The sequence below is a fragment of the Heteronotia binoei genome, chromosome 10 (genome assembly GCF_032191835.1).
Source record: "Heteronotia binoei isolate CCM8104 ecotype False Entrance Well chromosome 10, APGP_CSIRO_Hbin_v1, whole genome shotgun sequence".
Taxonomy (NCBI): domain Eukaryota; kingdom Metazoa; phylum Chordata; class Lepidosauria; order Squamata; family Gekkonidae; genus Heteronotia; species Heteronotia binoei.
This window is the reverse complement of record NC_083232.1, coordinates 81,538,588-81,559,516: the sequence shown is the minus strand read 5'-3', so window position 1 is coordinate 81,559,516 and position 20,929 is coordinate 81,538,588. Positions and strand designations below refer to the sequence as shown.

At 44.4% G+C, this 20,929-nt stretch overlaps 1 protein-coding gene across 1 annotated transcript in view; it reads left to right on the top strand.

The window, feature by feature from the left end:
• The window catches only part of VPS41 (VPS41 subunit of HOPS complex), a 169,887-nt gene that overhangs the window by 118,692 nt on the left and 30,266 nt on the right, over nucleotides 1–20,929 (top strand). Inside the window, exons 15-21 of the mRNA XM_060247653.1 lie at nucleotides 2,407–2,468; nucleotides 6,974–7,055; nucleotides 12,557–12,649; nucleotides 15,623–15,750; nucleotides 17,768–17,912; nucleotides 19,490–19,531; nucleotides 19,656–19,706. Coding sequence (XP_060103636.1) covers nucleotides 2,407–2,468; nucleotides 6,974–7,055; nucleotides 12,557–12,649; nucleotides 15,623–15,750; nucleotides 17,768–17,912; nucleotides 19,490–19,531; nucleotides 19,656–19,706 — 603 coding nt within the window. The remainder of the gene's footprint in view (nucleotides 1–2,406; nucleotides 2,469–6,973; nucleotides 7,056–12,556; nucleotides 12,650–15,622; nucleotides 15,751–17,767; nucleotides 17,913–19,489; nucleotides 19,532–19,655; nucleotides 19,707–20,929) is intronic.

Sequence of the window (20,929 nt, the reverse complement as noted above, 5' to 3'; positions counted from 1 at the left end):
CCCAGCTACACATGCAGAATTCTTTTGCTAGGCTGTTTCAGGCTGAGGAAGAGGGAGAATCTATGGTACTGTTGCTCTGTTTTTCTTTCTGTAGGGAAGAAACTCCACCCATCATTCTCTTTTGCATGTTTTAGATTTCTGCTGTCCATACAATTCAAGTAGCTGTCCATATATTCATTATCAGCCTGGCTATTACAGAAATAATGTGAATATTTGTTAGCAGTGCCTGCACGTCTCTCTTTGCTGGCTTCTCTTTGTACATCTGAAAGTTCCACAAAGTTGTACCAAAGCAAGTAGCAGCATAGGTGTACTTTTTACAAACAATTAAATGACGTTTTAAAAAAAATCTGCCCAGCTTTTAACTGGCTGGGGAAGGACTTTTCCCACAAATATTTTGAATTTTACAGTGGTCATATATCTTGGTAAAGAAAGGTGAGGTGTTTTTGAGCAAAACCAGCCCACGTGTTTTATTTTCAAAGCATGTTAAAAGGTTGCAAATTGAAAGGCCAGTAAATATTCCACACACAGACAAAAAAAGAATAGTGGCATTTAGTTCAATGGGGCTGGATGTGCTTGAAGTTAAAAATGTTGAGGATTTCAAAGAGGAGGTGGAAGGATGGCTGGAATTTGATGTTTCAAGTTTTCGCAAAGGATGACTCTTCACCGTGTAAGCTAATCCTCTCTAATAATGCCCTGTCCATCTGCAAATCTGTCCTCCTTCACCCAAATCACTTTATTGAAGCAGATGAGGGAGGTATGATCAGAGAAGTGAGAAAAAGGGGATGGTAACAGACAGTGTTTGGGGAACTGGCTAGCTTGGTAGAAAACCTCCCTGAGTTCTGCTTCCCCCTAATTATTGTAAAAGCTCTAGGACAGGGGTCCCCAACCACCGGTCCGTGGACTGGGACCGCTCCATGGCCTGCTAGCAACTGGGTCACGGAGCGAGACAGAGGCGCCGCACTGCCCCTGCTTACCCAGGACCCAGGTGGACAAAAGAGACAGTGTGGCCTTGCTCCAAGGCAGGGAGGCAGCCTCAGAGCGAGGCAGAACAGCCCTATCGCCCCATCCACCCATCTGGGACCCAATCAGCTGACCCTCCCATTTAAAGATCCCTATTGGGGCACGGGGTGGGGGCAGCCTGGGGCAGCAAAAACTCCACCGCTGCCCCCACCACCACCAGTCCTTGAAAAAATTGTCTTCCACAAAACTGGTCCCTGGTGCCAAAAAGGTTGGGAGCCACTACTTTAGGACAGGGTTGGGCTACCTCTGAGTAGATCCGACCGAAAGAGGGTAAAGAGGCGGCAGGTGTGCGATGAGAATAGATAAGAACATAGGGAATAACACAAACTGACCCAATGCAGCTACATCTGACCTTTATGGGTTCATTGGCATCCCCATCCCCACCAGTGGGCAGACATCACACTGGTGGTGTGTATTGCATTATGCACCAACAGATTCTCCCTCAGCTGCTTGCTTTATTAATGGTCCATGATTTGTTCTAAGCATGTCTCTGAAGGGAAACCAAGTTTGCAGGAGTTGGTGCAATAATTTATATTTATTTATTTATATTTGTATCCTGCCCTCTCAGAGCAGCTAACATCAGTTAAAACAACATAAAACATATTATTTCAGTAAAATCACAATAAGTTATTAAAACATCTCAACCGTATGCAATTTTGATCCCTAGATGGCATTATTATTACTTCTTGATTAGCACTGTTTACTGTGATATTATTGGATGTTATTGAGCACCTTGTATTTCTGTTTGTGTCGGGTTAAGATATTAATGCTGTGGAGTCGTGAAGTACTGGATGAAGTACAAGTGGCTTGTAGGGATTCCACCTGAACTTTGGCAACATGGCAGCCATCAACTATGAGGCTTTCAGAATAATTAACCTTTTTCATTTGGTAGTTGGTGTTCTTGGTGGATTGCATTACCTGAGAAAGCAAAGGAGATTCCCCACCACCACCACCACCAGTGCTAAAAAGGAGAGATTTTAAAATGATTTCTAAATGATCGTTTTGGGAAGTGTTTTGGTAAGATGCGCATCATCGTGTGCTTCTAAATAGGAATTAGAAGCTCGGGATATCCTGATAAGGTAATAGATCAAGACAGGTAGCCATGTTAGTCTGTCTGTAGCAGTAGAAAAGAGCAAGAGTCCCACGGCACCTTAAAGACTGCAGCGACTCATGAATTTAGTTAGTCTTTCAGGTGCTGTGGGTCTCTTGCTCTTTTCTACCAATGTGCTTGTATTTAGCCTAGCAATTCACTTAAATACAAACCTTATTAGCAAGGCAGAAATAGTAGTCAGATCCTAGACTGCTGTAAGGTGTTCTTAAACTGTAGACTGACTTCTCTCTGCTTATGCTTTTCTTGTCTTCCCCCCCCCCACCCCCCTTTTCCAGGACATAGGCTTAGCCTACATAGAACATCTCCTGAAAATTGGAGATTACGATCTTGCAGCACGGTAACATTTTTAGCCTGTTTGTGTGCATGTTTGTGTGCATGTCTACCACTGTGATTGTGCCTGTCATTGATGGATGCAGCAGGCAACATCAGGGAAAGACCTCAGCCTCTGTGTCCAGTTGATTGTCCCTCCAGAGTAACTGGTTGACCACTGTATAATACAGGATGTTGGACTAGATACGCCATTGGTCTGACCAAGCAGTTTCTTTTTATGTTCTTGTGGTTGCCTTGTGCTATTAGTATGCCTCTGGCACAGTTGGCAGTAACTCAGGGCCACAACTCCCATGCTTTTGTGGGCCACTTTTTTCCTTTTCCCTGTTGCAGCTCTGTTTTCATGGCAGGCTCATCTTCTGGGAGAAGACCCTGGGAATTCATATGGCTCTAAGAGCCAAGGGATCTCATAGACAGACTGGTTGCTGGATTGTAATCACTGAATTAATGCGCTGAATATAGAGTTCATCATGGTGTCTTCTGTGCAGTCCCACGTAGAACTGCCTTGATGCGGGGCCTGCCACAGAAGAGAGAAATTCACAAGCTTCTAGAAAGCTCCTAGATGAGCACTCTCCCTCCCCTCCAGCTGAGGCCTGTTTCCCATCCATTTGCTCACATGGTGGAGGGGGAGAAAACAGTCTTCCAGTTCTCTTCCTGCTGCCATGGAGAGAGAACCTATTCCAAGCTCCTGCTTTAAAAAAATTACCTCAGCATTTCGTCTTTGAGTATTTTGTGAGTAAAAGAACTTCTTCATGACCCTTTTTAAAAAGTGCAAGTCTTGTAGCACTAAAATGGCCCAGAACAATGAGCACTCTGAGTGCTTAATGTGTCTAGGTGAGGGGCACATCATTACCGCTGTCAGGCATGCTGCCTTTTTACACCTAAAGCACACCAGAACCAGATGTGATGCCTTAAAGTGGCACAGGGGAAGAAACCTCTTGGAATCTCACCAAAATCCTCAGGCCTTCAGGAGATGGGCTCTTGCCCTCCATCTGTGGCCTCTATTCCAACTGCCAGGCCGAAGCCTTCAACAGAAGGGGCAGTAGCTATGACAAGAGCAGCATTGGAACCCCAAGTAAAAAACAACAACACAAAGACCAAAGGCTAAACAGGAAATCAAAGAAACTGAGTTTGGACTTACCATCTGATGTGGCTGTGAGATCGCCGAAATCCCACTGTAACTGATCCCGCTGATCACCATCGATCCCTTGATGTCAGGGCTTGTCACCTTGACTGTCTCCACTTTTCACTTCAACACTGAAGGTCACCCTCAGTTAGGGGTCATTCCCCTGTCCAACGATGCAGAAGCAAATTACTAGAGGAAATGCAGACACAAACACTTCGGATACTGTCACCTTGGGCCAGACTGAGGACCAATAATCTGAAGATGACATTGTAGAAGTCCCAACAGTAGTGAAGAGCTCCCAAACTCAAAGTCTAATGCACCCTCTTGGTCCACAAATGTTCCTCAAATGGGACATTGGACTCCTGACCCTCAATGGGCAGTGTACCCTGTATTGGCCCAGGGTCTCTCAGTCTGTGCAGGGAAGCAACTCATATATGGGAATGGGTTATTGGGCTAGGGGGTTGACCTGACAGCTGTACACATCAGAGGCCAGGACAACAAGGCAGCAGATTTCGTAAGCAGGGAATCAGATTCCCCACAGAGGTAGTCCTTGAACAACCACTCTCACCATCACTTAGACCCCATGTTCAGGATGTGGGACTTCTCCAAGGTGGACCTTTTTGCAGCAGCAGAAAACCCAAAGTGCCTGATGTGCTGCTCTAGAGCAGCCGGAGACATCCAATCCATAGGGGACACATTCCAATTCCCAAGGCCATTGATCCTAAGACTTCCTTTATGCATTTCTATCCTTCCTACTCCCACACAAAGTAGTGTCAAAAATGAGAGTTGACAGGATTATGGGGATTCTAATATCCCCTTTCTGACCCAAATGAATGTGGTTCTCAATAATCTGGAAACTAACCAAAGGCAGGTTCAAGACCCAGCCACCTGCAAATGATGTCCTATCCATGGGCCCAGTCCTCCATCACAACCCAGGCACATTGCATCTCACCACATGGTTATTTTCTCCATATACACTCAGCTCTATTTGTTGATGGACAGTTGTCCAGATTCCCCCCCGGATGATCTGAATGAGGCATTGCGGGCCATAGCTGGATGGCTGCAGCAGAGTGAAGCTTAATCCAACAAAGACGGAGGTCCTGTACCTGAGCTGGGGTGGAGTAGCATGGAGTATCAGGTCACCAGCCCTTGACAGCACAACTCTTGTGCCAGTCCAGAAGGCAAAGAGCCTGGGAGTGATCCTAGATGCCTCACTTTCTATGGAGGCTCAGGTTACTGTGGTTGCCAAATTGGGCTTTTTCGGCCCTGGCCTAGTGGAACATGCTCCCATTGGAAGTTAAAGTCCTCCATATTTTGCAGGGCTACCATTTTACAGGGCTTGTAAGATGGAGCTGTTCCGCCAGGCCTTCAGTTGAGGCAGCAGGCATCCATACTAAATCAATATTGGCCTCCCTTGCCCTAGCGCACTGACATGTCCAAAGTGTGCTGAAGTGTCCATTTGACGGCCCAGTTATGACATGATATTATTTGACTCCTCTGCCAGCTGAAAATTTTGTGAACTATTTCTGTCTCCTGTTTGTGACTTTGAGGTTCACTGTTTTAATGATTGCTTTTATTGATTTTACTGCCTTTGTTTGAATTGTTTAATGATGTTGTAATCTGCCCTGAGCCTACTTGCGGGGTAAATTGGATTATAAATCTCCTAAATAAAATAAATAAATAAATACCAGTGGTCTATCAGTGTTAGTGAGGTGCTAATCTCCTAACTCAAACCTTTCACCTGAAAATCCTATGAGTTTAAGTGGCACTAGTTGGTAACTTGGGTGTCAGATAGGTCAGATAGCTGGTCTTCTTTCTGAGATTTTTGAATACTTATTCTACCTAAAAGATGCAGGTCTCTCTGTGTCCTCACTAAAGTGCCAGATGTACTGCAGAGCATTTGGAGACATCCAGTCCCAGGGGACACATTCCAATTCCATTGGTCCCAGGGCTTCCTGTATGCATTTCCATTCATGCACCAGATCTGCAGAGCAGCAGCTATTTCCTTGTTTCATGTGTTTTCCAATGTAATGTCAAAGAGGTTTCTTATGGACCTGTATAACCTATATCCACCAGTTAAACCTCCAGTTCCTCAATGGGGCCTGTCCCCTGTTTTGTCCCAGCTTGTGCATAAACTGTTTGAATCAATGGCCACGTGTGACTTGTCTTTACTATCCTACAAGACTACATTTCTAGTAGCCGAAGGGTGGGCGTGCTGAGGTGTAATCCCCCCATCTTTCAGAGATCACAGAGACAAAGCAGTGCTATGTCCAAGCCTGGAATTTTTACCAAAATTGTTTCAAATGTTATAGGACACTGTTCTATCAGTTCCCTCCCCCCCCCCCCGCCCCGAACCATTGGACAAACCTTGCATAGTCTGGATTTAAGACCAGCTTTGTTATTTTATTTAGATCATACTTCTGAATTTAGAAGTGTCTACCATCTCTCCATATATTTCAAAGGTGTCAATAAGGGGAAGTCTGTGTCGGCACAATCGCTCTCAAGATGGGTCACTTCAGCTGCTAGGTTAGCGTATAGCACAGCTAAGGTGGAGTGCCCTTTTCCAGTGAAAGCTCATTTAGCAAGAGCATAGGCGATACCTGCAGCTGCACCGACTTCAGCGAGATCTGCAGAGCAGCAGCATGCTCTTCTGCGTCCACATTCATCAAACATTACTCAACTGACATCAACTCCAGGAGAGACGTGGCTGTGGAAAAAGCAATATTGCACTCATTATTCAGATAATCAGCCCATACCATCCCTCTAATGGTAGGTAGGTAGGTGAGCTATTCTCCCATGTGGGACTGCACAGAAGACATGATTATTAAAAATATGCTTTCACTTGACTGATGTTCATCGAGTGTTTTCTGTGCAGGCACACATCCCTCCTTCATTTACCCACTATGAGCTGAAAATGTCATGCATTCTTCCAAACTCCACAACGGTGAAGAGAGAACTGAGGGAAGAATGCTCCCTCCCCCTCTGTCATGTTTCCAAATGGGCAGGGAACAGGCCTCTGCCAAAGGTGGGGGCACTCATCTAGGAGCTTGCTAGAAGGCTTTGAATTTCTTCCGTGGCAGGCTCTGCATCCCTATGTGCCTGCAATCCAAACCCGCACTACAGTGTACTGTACTCTTTGAAATGGTTCCCTGTCCCACAGCATTTTGGGGAGAACTGTGGACTGCAGTGGGAGTGGGGCGGGAGAAGCGTTCAATTCTACCGATTGAAGTCCCCTTCTGTTAACTGATAATTTAGTCTAGATCCAATCTGACATCTTGAACGGTGTCCTAAATCAGAATAAGCAGATGATAATGGTGTCCATTAAAGGAAATTGCTTTAGCAGTAAGGAGACTTTACGCTCATATCCTCTTTCTGTATTTTTTAATCAGGAAATGCCAGAAAATACTTGGGAAAAACACAGACCTCTGGGAATTTGAAGTGCATAGGTTTAAAGAAATTGGACAACTTAAGGTATGCTGATTATTATTATTATTATTATTATTGACATTTAATGAATCGCCCTATCCCAGCTAGCGCCAGGCTCAGGGCTATGTACAACAATTAAATAATCAATTGCATTAAAAATTAAAAACCCTGATTGCATCTGTCGTGATAGTCAGTTTCAGTACATCTGTTGCTTGGGGCCTATTGATGCAATCCTCTTGCTAGGGGATGTCATATTGTAGAAGAGTGGGGAATTGTATATTCCTCCTCACCTTGTGCGTAAGGCTATGTATCGTGTGAGCATTATGCATGTACAGCCCTGCCCTGCACAAGAAATCATTGGCACCATTTATTTGTTTATTTATGTCCTGGGTTGGACTCAATGATAATCCCTTCTAGCTCTATGTTTCTTTGTTTCCCCAACGGGGACTGAAAGCAGCTTACATCATTCTCTTCTCTGTTTTAGCCTCACAACAGCCCTGTGAGGTAGGTTAGGCTGCGAAGAAAAAGTTGCTAAAATCCAGCTTCTATGTGAAATTGCATGCATTACCGTTTATTTCCTTAACTTACACCTCACCTTTATCCCTATGTGGGGTAAAATGGCTTGCTTTGTTTCCCTGTCCTCCATTTGATGCTCACAGCAACCCTGCGAAGTCGGGTTGTGTGGCCGGCCCCAGGTCATGCAGCAAGCTCCCATGGCAGAGTGGAAATTCAAACCTGAAGTCTTGCAGATCCGAGCCTGACACCAAGTGCTACATCGCACTGTCTCTGTATCACCTTGTAGCTGAGTTTTGTCATGCCTGTCACCAGGCCGGGTGAGCTTGTGAACCAGTTCTTGGGTAAGAAATAGCATCTCCCATCCTTGAATCCAAAAGCTGAACAGGATGGTGCACATGGCCATGACAAGAAGAAAAAAAGGCAGTCCCTATAAAGAGATGCCCAAGAAGTCTCAACAGTATGTATTTGCTTCATTTATTGCCCACCTTCCTCACTGAGACTCAGAGCAGATTACCCAGTGAAAAATGTGCAATAGGGACAGTCTGACCCAACTAAATGTGAATAAGGCCAGTGCTACGGAAACAGCGCACTGAAACGGCATTGGCAAGTTAAGAACCACGCAGTCTAAACCAATGGTACCCAACCTGCCTCTTGGAGAGAGCCACATTTGTGGTTACCGTCAACCAAAAAAAGCGACATTTGCTTCCATCCCTGGCGTGAAGCCTGCACCTCCAGGAGACTTGCAGCTTTACCCGTTTCTCTGGTAGAGAAAAACAACTGCGCCTAAAGAAAAAACAATACCCATAAATTACTTAGAAAATATCAGAAGTTTCTTAGTGGTGTATAACCAGTTACAATAACAATCATTGAAGCAGCTGTTGTGCCCAGGTGGGAGCCATTGACCAATGAGAAGCCCCCACCAGGCAAAGACCTTGCCCACTTTCCTGAAACATGGCGCAGGTGCCACACTGAAGAAAGGTGCTCAGAAGAGCCACAGGTGGAATGGCAAAGATACTCCCAAGCCGATGAGGGAGTACCACTGGTACAGAAAATACAGTGACCAATGCCATGAGCAGCCTAGAATTTCACAGACATCACTACAGCCCTGTTCTCTAGAATTGTAAAGTTCAGCGCAACCCATCGTTCTGTCTCTCCAGCGAGTTTGTTCGTGTTACAAATGATGCATGTTTGTTTGAAGCTCTTCCGTTTCCATGTTGAAAGCCTTGGCTTAAAAGAACTGAGTATGGCAGGTCTCTTTGTGAATTGCTGCCTATAGCCCATTCGCTGGCAAGAGCCCCATGTAGTAATTAAGTCCCAGCCTATCTCCCCCTAGTGCTCTGTCAAAGACTAGGGGAGAACAGAAAGAATCCTGCTGCCCCCTGTGTTTCTGCTGGCACAGCGAACAGAATACCCTGGCAGGGGCACTGTTGTTAGCCAGCTTTTAAGTTAATAAATTGCCCATAGCATACGGCTAAAAACACTGTCACTTCCCGAGCAGTGGGAAACCTCGACGCACCTGCCCTTTGCTAACATACACACATTTTCTCTCCCAGTTTTATGTCTTCCCATTCAAACCCAATGAGCCAAGAGGGGCATATTATTAAGATGTCGCAGCGGGTGGTCCTTGGCCGCTTTTTGGAGCGGTGAAATTCTGTTCAGGAGCGGGAAGGTGTTGCAGCATTACAGCTTTTCTCGTAATGTCAGCCTTCTTATAGAATTAAAGACAGAGGCAGCGAGAATAGCAATATTTATGGGGGCGGGGGGGCACTGTGCACTTTGCCAGATTGGAAGATAACCCCTCCGGTTTGTCAGCCACCATTTCACTCCCGTAAGAGCCCGCATAGGTAAAAAACTGTGATGTGCTATTTTCACCATCGCCACTCCCTTCTGGATTTATTTCCTCCTTAGGGAAGATGTCTCCACTTATGCCATCCAGCAGACTGTAAAATATATATATATAAAAATGGTTGCAGGGTTCTTCCCCCCCACCTAAGCCTTTTTTCCGTTGAAATTACTGCCTTTCTAAAATGTTTGTTGTTTTCACCTTTCTGAAAGCACATCACTGAGAAGCAGAAGGTATTTTTGGAGATGTTGGCGTTGCACCTGCTGTGAGGCCAGCATTGGAATTCTTTCTTTTTCTTTTGTACTCTTCCTAAGTTTGTCTCAGGCTACTGTGATGCCACCTCAATTTAGGAATGGCTGATGTAATTGGGAAATGTTAATGTCATTACTACACATTAAGTGTAGTGGTGTAAAAACGTGCTCAGTTCTGTCCTTTGTCGGATGTGCCAGTGTGCAAATTCATAGGGAGCCTCATTTTCTCCTTTGGACTTATTTTTAATTTTTTCTATTAATAGGTAAGTAATAGTTTTATTGTATGTGGCCATTGGCCATTACAATATAATATTGGATGTGAGGGTGATCTGACTGTGACATCTGTCACCCCATTGATCGCCAGGGTTGATTCGGCTGATCTGGCTGGCTATTAGTACTTGAATCACTTAAAATAGACTTGGAATCAAGTCACATCTTGCTTTTGGCACTTTCCATGCTGTTTTGGGAATGCATTCCGCTTTGGAATGTAGTGGGCTTGTTTTTGGACAACTGCAGGTATTATTTTGTTTCTGGGCCGTTTTTGTCCTGGCAAAGCACGTGTGCCAATGCACATGCCAAGGTAAAGACTCATTACTCAAGTGTCCTTAGAGGCAGAACCATGAAACTCCTCAGAATTTGAGCCCAACCAATCCCCATGTGCCCCACCAGCCAGTCTCTTGGCATCACAGCATGCATTTGTGACTGCCATTCTGTAGGAAGGACACCCATATTTATTTAGATATTTATACCCAGCTTCCTCTCCCCCACCCCTGACACCCAAAGCAACTTACAGCATCCTTTCCCCCTGTTATGTTTTATCTTCATGAAATGAAGAGAGCCAGTTTGATGTAATGGTAGGTATGTGGACTCTTGGCAGTCTGTGATTGCCTTTCCCTGGTCTTTTCCCGCCTCTGGCTGGGGTGAGGGGGAAAGTTGGGGGGGGGGGGGAAGAGGCCTCTTACCAATCAGAGGCATGCATTTCTACAAATTGGAAATACATGGCTCTGCGGGACCCTGGAGGGCTTTTTTTGTTGTGCAAGGTAGGGGGAATAGAGAAACTGCAATTCTCCAATGTCATTGCATGTTTCCCCCCTCGAGCCAATCAGAGAACAGAACAGTTTATTTCCAAACTGTTCTGTTCTGTCCATGGACAGAGAGAGGGTATTTATTTACCATCTCTTGCCCCCTGGACTCCATTGCTGTTCCTGCTGCCATAGAGAGACTGTGAGCTGGTGTTGAGCCTCTGCTGCTTTGGCACAGTGCTCTGCTGCTCTGCTGTCTGTGGCCTGGTGTGGATCCTGATCCTGGACTTCAGCATCTGACTGGGTGAGATCCTTCCTTTTTTCCTTATTGTGGGGAAGGGGATTGGAGAATTTTTATAAGTAGGTCTTTGTTTCTATATTTTAGAAAACCTTCTGTTCTGCTTTGGGTAGGTGTCTGGGTGGTTTTGTGTTGGGGGGGATTGGGGGTGGCTCTGGCCTGGCCTGGCTGGGATTGTTTGTTTTAATCACTTCATAATTTCATTACATTGTCTAGTTTGTTAAAAGTTATTTTTGCTCTGCTCTGCTGTTTTGGGCCTCTGGTCTGCTTTGGTTCCTTGGTGGCACAGGCCATTTTTCTGTGGGCTGAGTGCCTCTCTGGTCTGGTTGTTGTGCTTGTGGCTGGGTTTGGGGGTGGGGGCCTGGTAACCTTTCCTGATCTGCTGTGCTCTGCTGCTTTGGGCCTCGGGTAGCCTGTTCTGACCACTTGGCCAAGCCCACTGTTCCCTGCCATTTTCCTGTGGGCATCTGGGTGAGAAACCAGGAAGTGACATGGTTGGCGTGGTTAGGCAACTCTCCCGGTGTTGTTTGGAGCTGGCCTGGAGAGCTGGCATCCTTAGATGGTGTGTTCTGTGGCAGGGAGGCTGGCATCTGGGTGAGAAACCTGGAAGCAGCATGGTTGGTGTGCTTGGGCAACTCTTCCAGTGTTGTTTGGGGCTGGCCTGGAGACCTGGCATCCTTAGATGATGTGTTCTGTGGCAGGGAGGTTGGCATCTGGGTGAGAAACTCGGACGCAGCATGGTTGGCACGCTTGGGCAACTCTCCCAGTGTTGTTTGGGGCTGGCCTGGAGAATTGGCATCTGGGTTTGCTGCAGCCAGGTCTACAGCCAGTAGACCTGGAGCAGATTGTGTTTTGTGTGGCTCTGAAGTTGGCAATTGGGTTTATATTGGTGCCAGGGTGCATATAGAGTACGTAGATAGATAGATTTAGTGCATTGGGGTCCTATAAGATTCTCTGATTTGAAGTTAGGTTTGGCTTTGGGTGCCCCAGGAATTGGACACCCTGACCAAGTCTTTTTGAGACTTGAGGGTTTTGTATGGGAGAGTCCCCAAACTTGCAGGGAACCTGCAGGGAACCCCTTCCTCTCCAGGCGGCTTCCAATATACCCTATTTTGCCATTGACTTCAATGGCCCATAGGATATAATGGGAGCCAAATACCGAATATATCCGATTATACCTGTATATTCAGATATATCCGAATACCCTATTCGGTAATATCCGGAATACCGAAAAATTTATTACTGAATATTTCCAAATCCAGATATTACCGAATTTTTTTTTTGTTGATAGCCCTAGTAAGACTCTGTCCTCTAAAGCTCAGTTATTACAACATCCTCATTTCTTTGAATTCCTGCTATGCTCCCTTCTTGTGTATCACCCTACCACTCTCCAAAATAAAATGCCTGCTGACGTGTGAATGTTTTGGATGTTCCTAAGATTATCTGGTTAAATAAAGTCGTATGCCATTTCAGAATTACTCCTACCAATGTTTTTCATTACATCTGTTGAGAGAACAGTTGGAACAGAAATATACTGATCTTCTGTTTGCCATAATTGTGTTTGGCATTTCCAAAAGGTATCTGACATGGAATCTTGTTTTTCTTTCTTTCCTTAGGCAATCAGCCGCTATTTGCCAAGACACGATTCCATCTTGAAGCCTTTCATTTATGAAATGGTCCTACATGAGTTCCTAGAGAGCGACTATGAGGTACTGTTCTCCATCAGCTGGGGGTTTACATGGGACAGCGGTTAGAATCAAAGCAAGCCTTTACGCTGGCATGTGCAGTGTGATCCAGGCAAACGATTTGTGGGTGTCTCAGGATCAGTGCCTCTTGCCGACCATCTGCTTGCATTGCCTGGTGATGTGTGACGGTGGTACCATGTGTTCCACGGAAATTGTCCAGTGCTATACTTCTTGTATCATGGCAAGTCCTTCTGCATGCTCAGAGCTTTATAAGCTACCTGTAAGACCCATAGGTTGCATCCAGTGAAAATAATTTGCCATAGGAAGACTTTTCTCCCAAGGAACTGGCCATATGAAGTAAAGAAGAGCCTGTGCCATTCACACTGCTTGTCAGCCCATGGTCTGTAGAAGTCACACTAGAGAAGTTCCAGTAGCATCACAGCAGTATAAGGAAATATGAAAGTATTAACAGCAGCCATAATGGATTAGACCAAGGTGAATCAACCCTACTCTTCTGTTTCCTACAGTATATGGTTACTTACCTAACATTTATTTATTTAAAATATTGTTATCCTTTTGTTATCCAAATATTGTTATCCAAAATGAACAAGGCACCTTATAAAATGTTAACTTCTGTAGTTACAAAACACAGTGAAAACATGTCTGCCAGAGACATTCATTTGTTATTTCCTCTAAAGCACAGGTGGCCAAACTTGCTTAACGTAACAGCCACACAGAATAAACATCAGATGCTTGAGAGCCAGAAGGAAGGAAAATAGATGGGGAGGGAGGGAGAGGTGGAAAGAAAACGACTTTACCTTTAAATGCATTCTCCAAGCCAGCCAGAGGCAGTGGGGGCTTTGAGAGCCATGTATGGCTTCTGAGCCAGTTTGCTCTAAAGGTACCTGGAAACAATTCTGGTTTGCACCTTTTATGGAAGGAAGACAGTGCAGGAGCTTCCTGTGCCATGTCTGGCAGGGTATTCCAAAGTGGAGGCTCAGCCACTGAAAAGGATCACACAGAGTCTATAGCTGAACAGATCTGAATCGAGGGGGCCTTCAGCAGTTAGGTGCCTGATGGCCTTTGTGCATGGGGTTCATATGGGGAAAGACAGTCCCTTAGATATGGGGTCTGAGGCCATGAAGGGCCTTAAAGGTAACATCCAGCACCTTGAATCCTGCCTGGAAACAAACAAGTAACCACCAAAGTTGTTTATTGAAGCACCAGTATTATATGAACCTCCTTGGGTAAATCAGTTAGTGATCTAGTGGCAATGTTCTGTGCCAGCTGAAATTTCCCAACAGTTTTTGGAAGTGTATGGCCTCCCCTTGTTCCTCACATCTGGCGTTCCTAAAGTGTTAATTAGGTGTCATCGCTGATGGCCTTGCAAGTGCATGTGCATGTACAATTCACAGTTAAATTTTGTGACGCGGTCAGTTTCAAATTAAACTAAGTCAAAATACATTTTTGAAAGCTTTACGGCTGTAAGTTTTAATGGCAAATAGGTATCCTTTTGAAGTGTACCTGTTCTGCACAATGACAAATGTCTTATATCTGCAGTTAACACAACAGTCCCTAAAGTTTCATACATGCTGATTTAATCTTTGACTGGGGAAACTAAAAAGGGATGTAGAACAAGCAAATGAAGGCAAGAATAATCAACAACCTGGTCTTCAGTAGTTTGACAGTATATTGTCTTGTGTCTGTCATTAGAGAATGGTAATAAGAGGAATATCCTTTCTGCTTTTCAATTATAAGCAGTGGCACTGTAGTTCCAGTTTGCCATCTATAATAGTAGCCGTAACTTTACTCCATTCTATCCTTCTCACGCATGGGACTCTATATCCAAGAAGTGTAAAAAAATGTCTCTTAAATGCCTCAAAATTCAGAAAGCAAAGTCATTCCTGCTTTGTAAATCCCATAGGACGAAAGCAGTATTGCTTTACCAAGAGATTACCAATCACAATGAGCCCCGTGGCACAGAGTGGTAAAGCTGCAGTACTGCAGTCTAAGCCCTCTGCTCACAACCTGAGTTTGATCCCAGCGGAAGCTGGGTTCAGGTAGCTGGCTCGAGGTTGACTCAGCCTTCCATCCTTCCAAGGTCAGTAAAATGAGTACCCAGCTCCTTCCAACCAGTTCTGTTTTGCCCTTTAATGAAAAGATAGAAGCGTGGGGCCCCTTCTAATGGCCACCGACACTATGTGGGACCTTCCACAGAGAATGTGCATCCCCCTTCCTGAAGTCCATCATCCCCTAGGAAGAAGATGGGAGGCAGGGGGCTCAGTGACCTGCAGGAGAGAGGAGGAAGAAACAAGGAAGTTCTGCTCCATGAATCCATGGATGGTTAGGTACATCCTGTTGTGACTATAACCCTTTCCATAATCTGGTTATCTGTATTGCCTTGCCTCAGTGCTGTGAAGAATTTGACCATACGGCACCCAATCAGGAAATCTGGAGAAAGATTTATCCTTACCACAAGGTGCAGTGTTAGACAGTCAGCTTACCAAGTGATTACACATATCCCTCAATAAATGCCCATCTGTATACACACAGGCAGAGAGCGTGAAGTCTGCAGGAGAGATTAATCCATCTGATCTGGTGGCAAAAACACCCACTCCTCTCTGCAGGATTTGAATTAGATTTTGAATTAGATACTTGGCCAAAATCCCATGAACAATGCTGGTCCTTTAATATCCAGTAACACAGTGAATTAATTTGTAGTGGGCTCTAATCTTAACATGTTTCCTAGGCAGAAGTCAATCCATGGAAATTGCACTTGCCATAAGGGTGCACGAGGTTACAATTGGGGAGCAGTGTTATCCTGAGCAAGGTTACTCTTTTGTAAGCCCGTTGAAGTCAGTGAGCTAGAAGGGCGTAACTCTGCTTTGGTTTGCACCAGAAATATCTTAAAATGTGCAAAAAGGAAAAAAAGAAAGAAAAGCTGAGAATGGGGGTTCTTTTGTCTTCACCAGCTGACGAATGCTCTTTCATTTTAAGGGTTTTGCAACACTGATAAAGGAATGGCCAGGGACTCTCTACAACAACACAATCATTGTCCAAGCAGTAGTCGATCGCTTGAAGAAAGATCCCCAGAACGCGACCTTACTGAAGACGCTTGCCGAGTTGTAAGTCTGTAGCAGCCCACATTTGAATGTCTCCCTTAATGGAAAGCATTTCATGGCTCCCGTTCTCTGAACGACCATTTTTTTTTCCATTCTGGTTCTCTTCCTGCACCAAGGGAACAATCCTTCTGTCTTAGAAAAGTACCCCAGCAAGCTGAACAGCTTCACGGGATCTAACCCACCAGGGTTCCCTAAAACAATTCTCTGCATTTTAACAGTGAACTTTTCAAGCATGTCCCAAAACCATACACTACAACAGAGCATTTGTTTCAAAAGAAGCAATTTGGTTTTAATATTAGCTTTGGAGTGAGTGAATTAGCTAATATTTTAAGAATCCCACCCTGATCTATTGTAATGCATATGGGGAAAAAGAAACTGCTGCTTTAATGGATATGGGGGAAAGAAAGTACCAGTTGGGGTGTCAGTAAAGAACCAGTAATTCTATAAAAGAAAGGCGATAGGCTGTTGAGAAGATCTTAAAAAAGACAGTGTCATGACTGTAGCACAGAAAAGGGAATGAAAGATATCCAGATGGAAGCTCAGACATCCACTGGGCTGGGAATCCGGGGTGTCCAACTTGAGACAAGCTGTTTTTGAACAAAGCTTCTTCCTCACTTGAGACAAGATGTTACAGTTGGCCTGGTCAGAAATGCATTAGTCAGACCTGAAAATCTTCAGCCTCTGCTCTCCAGGCTGCTCCAGGACATTGTCTGTTCTTCCTGTTTTGGTCAGTTACCATCCTGTGTTGGTCAGTTGCTTTTTTAAGGTTTCAGGTGACTTTCCTCTTTATGGACCTATACTTGGATGGTTACACAATAATTCCCCTCCTTACTGTTCATTTTTCTACCATCAGGCCACAGATAAGTGTGGTCATTGCCCTAGGGCGGGGGTGGCAGCTTGGGACCCACATGTGGCTCTTTCACACATATTGCGTGGCTTGCAAAGCCCCCACCACTCCGTTGGCTGGCTTGGAGAAGGCATTTCTCTCTTTCAATCACTTCTCCAAGCCAAGGCATTTAAAGTTGCTTTCTTTCCACCCCTCCCTCCTCCCCTCATCTTCCCTCCTTCCTTCCTGTCTTGTGGCTCTCAAACATCTGACATTTATTCTATGCAACTCTTACATTAAGCACGTTTGGCCACCCCTGCCATGAAGTCTGTCTGTGTTATGATTTTGTTTCTCATAGCGTGTCTCCTAAAAACTCTCATAGGCATGGTTGGGTACAGGCCTGTATGGCACCCCACCATTACGTTCATATCCCTATGCCCTATAGGTTAGGAGGAGTTTAATGGGAGAAGTGGCCTTGAGATTCAGAAAGCTCAGTTTCTTGGTTTCAGTAGACCCTCTCTGACACAGTTTGAGAATCCCTCTGCTGCACTGTGCATGCTGTGTACTCTTTTACATGTCCTCAAGTTACAACCACAACTGCAGAGCCTTCCATGACAGTCTCCCATCCAAGCACCAACCCTGCTTAGCTTCTAAGATCTGATGGGCTGCACCATGCCATCTTTCATGATATGTACTTTGTTCTCCAGAAATGTTAGTCTTTGGGAGCAATTCTGTCTGACCCTTCTCTTAGGAGTCTGCATAGTAGTCTTGATTCAAAGCGCAAGTCTTTTAGCCTGTGGTCTAGTCTATTTGTAATTGTAATTGAATGTATTTGACAAGTACTGCAGAAATGAACGGAAGTTCGGAAACAATTGCTGCAGTTCTTCATTACTTAGGTTTTGACTAGCCTTGATGCATTCTTGCTTAACCAGAAGATGGGGCACAGGTTTATGGAGCGTTTGGTGGCCTGAACGGAAGAATGCTGAAAAAAATGAATAGAACCCAATTATTTTTCTAATACATATAGATGAAGACGAAAGCATTTCCCATTATTCTAAATGATGGTGGGAATGTGTAACTATTTGTGTCAATCTTCTAGCAAAGCATTCCGCCCCCCCTCCCCCATGTTGGCAGATTGCTTTCTCAAAAAGCCCACATGGACTTCTGTTTGTAACATATGACCCTCTTTATTAGGTACACCTATGACCAACGCTATGGAAAGGCCCTTGAAATTTACCTCACACTGAGACATAAAGATGTTTTCCAGCTGATCCACAAACACAATCTTTTCAGCTCCATCAGGGACAAAATTGTTCTGCTAATGGAGTTTGATTCAGAGGTATGATGGCTTTCAAGTGTTGTTGTTTTAACACTTGTTTTTTTTTACGGTTAGAATTTTAGCTGTGAGAGAAATATAATTTAACCAGCTCCACCTTAAATTTTGGATAAATTCTGATGTGGTGAAAGTTTAGATAGCTAAATGGCAGAATTAGTTGTATTCTGGCAAAACCTTTTCACAGCAACTATTTTTTTAACATCAAAGGAGTCTAAAAGTTTTGAAAATAAAAGCCTGCCTTGTTGAATGTTAAATGGGTGGGGGTGGGGACTGTCATATAGCCCCAGGGGAATATAGTTGTGTTTTGTACTACATGGCACCCATAAATATGCCTCTTAACTCTGGTTGCGGATCAAAAGCAATGTTGAAATGTGCATTTGCTGCAGCAATCCTGTTGCTTTTTCAAACAACCTCCCCCCCAAAAAGCATAATGAGTCAAAGCTGCTAATTGTTTGAAGACACAGTTTTAATTTAGCACACACCAAACCTGCTGTGGAGACAGCTACACCATGTTTCCAGCTTGCCACTTACGTAGTTGTGAAGCTATGTATTCTTGAGCTAGGATTTTTAAAAATTACTATAAAGATACTAGGTCATCCAGAATCCTCCTTTCTTTTATTTGACTGGCCAAAAAGCTCATAATGAGGGGAAATTTTGGGATGGGGAATTAGAGGCATATGAAGGACTTCACCTTTGCCATGTCCTAATCAGAGTTCCACCTTTCTGTGTCTTGTTGAAGGCTTTGATGGGTCTAACTCTGCTTAGGATGATTCTGTGAGAGTTATTTCTCAAGTCTTGAGGCAAAACATTTTTCATTCCATTGAACTTGTTCATCTCCTCATGGAGAGAAATCAAAGAATAGATGTCAGATCTTCCCTCACCATGAGGGAAAATGTATTGCTGAACTTCACTGGAATGATCTGCGGTTTTTTGGAGGGTGGAGGGCTAGTCCAGTAAAAGCTGGATGTCTTGGTTCGGTCAGCCACTCCTCCCAAGAAGTGGAAAGTGAAAGCAGAGGGAAGGTGGGTCTCCTGCTCCTTTGACTCTCTTTCTACCAGAAGGCAGGGCAGGAGAGGGGATGATTACCTGAACAGGCCCAAAAGTAAAGTCCTGAAGACTGAATTTACATTAGCACCATTCAGGGACAGGGCAGGGAATACTGCTGTCTCCATTCACCTTCTAAATAAGTGTTCTGGATTAGTGAAATTATGATTATTTCTCTATAGAGGCATATACAAATGTAGGTCTCCTTTTGTGGGTCAAGGCAGGATAAGCCTTCTGTGTCCTCATATACAGCATCCACCTGCCTTAGTGGATTGTGGGTTCACACTAAAAGCTAGCACCATCTTCTCCAGCCAACATTAGTTTCTTCTTTTCCTCTGGTGCCTGCAACTGTTTCCTCTGGTGCCTGCAATGCACAACTCTTTCTTTTTTCACAGTCAAAATCAGAAGGTGTGATCTTGTGGAGAGTGTAGGTAGGTAGGTAGGCTTATTGCAACACCAGGCCAGTAGGGTGTGGTCTTGTATAACTGTGATTTTTGACATTCCTCTTTCCCTGTCTTGGTCTCTGTTTTTTTTAGAAAGCAGTTGACATGCTGTTGGATAATGAAGATAAAATCTCTGTGAGTATAACTGTTATGTTGACTGGTGGCCTCCCTTCACTCTTCCCAAGAATTATATGTAGGACAATTGTCAGAGAGACAGCTTAAACCTGACCCTCCTTCCTTTTTTTCCCTTCCTTTTTAGATTGACAAAGTCGTAGAAGAACTGGCAAACAGGCCTGAATTGCAACATGTGGTAAATATGGTGGTTTGATGCTTTCTCTTGCAGGCAGCCTGAAGCATAAAACAGATAAATGTTTCTTCTTGGCGGTAACAAATCTAGTCTCCAATTCCAACAGCAGAGATAACATTAGCATGGCACAAAATACTCTTGTAGCTAAAGTGCAAACCCCAGCAGGGGGAGGATACTGGTTTGGATGCCATGATAAATTTCTGCAAATAAAATTGCTTCAGACCTCCAGCTTCCCCTTCCTACTATTCCTGCAGGTCCCCAGTCCCCCAGGAGCAGTATTTTGGGGATACTTTGGACTGCAGCCGTCAGGGCAAGGAATTTGCATTCCCTTGGTGGAAATTTGTTCTGTCAGCAGAGATTTACCATGAGATCTAATCCAAACTGTTTGTAGCTGGCTGCCTACTCTCTTATGAACCTATTCAACCACTATGGTCAACTTTGAGGTCCTCCTTCAGGTTTCTCCATTTTCTGGGATTAGTCAGGTGATAAGCCAGGGTCTTCTCAGTCATGGCACCAAAATTCTGTAGCTCTCTTCCAAAAAATACTCTTCTGTTGCTTTATGTCGTCATCTCCCACCAGCGGGTAGAGACTGCTTGGGTTTGTCTGGCATTCCCTCAGTAATCTCTCCTTCCTGTCCTATGATTTAAGTTGTTATATTTTTGTGTGTCTGTTTTAGCTTGATTCATACTGTTTTCAATATGTGTTTTTTTTGTTTGCTTTTAATGGTATATAAGACTCGTTTTTATTACGTATGTTTTTGTTGGCCTTCTTGGTGGTCCTGATTAGGGCAGAAAGGCAAGGTATAAATTTTGTAAATAAATAATGTCAGAGCAATGAAAAACCCAAGCCATTGTTGCTAAACCCAAGCCATTGTGCTAGCCCTGTATAGTTTGCAGCTATCACATTGCCCCTGCTCACAAGGGAAACTACATTTACAACATTATGAAGCCCCGAACATTGTAGGCCTGACATAGCCAGCAGCTGACTCCCCATTAGTATCTTATTATGGTCTCTAAGAGCATGAGGTTGGAACATTTGGAGCACAAAAGGGAGGTAATCTTAAAGGTTCTGCGCTCCTAATTATGGTATATAATTGGAGAATTTATACAATCCAAGTTTCTGCATATTTCAGGAACATTAGACCCAGGGGTGGAATTCTTGAAGGAGTTCCTTTGCATATTAGGCCACATCCCCTGATACAGCCAATCCTCCAAGAGTTTACAGGA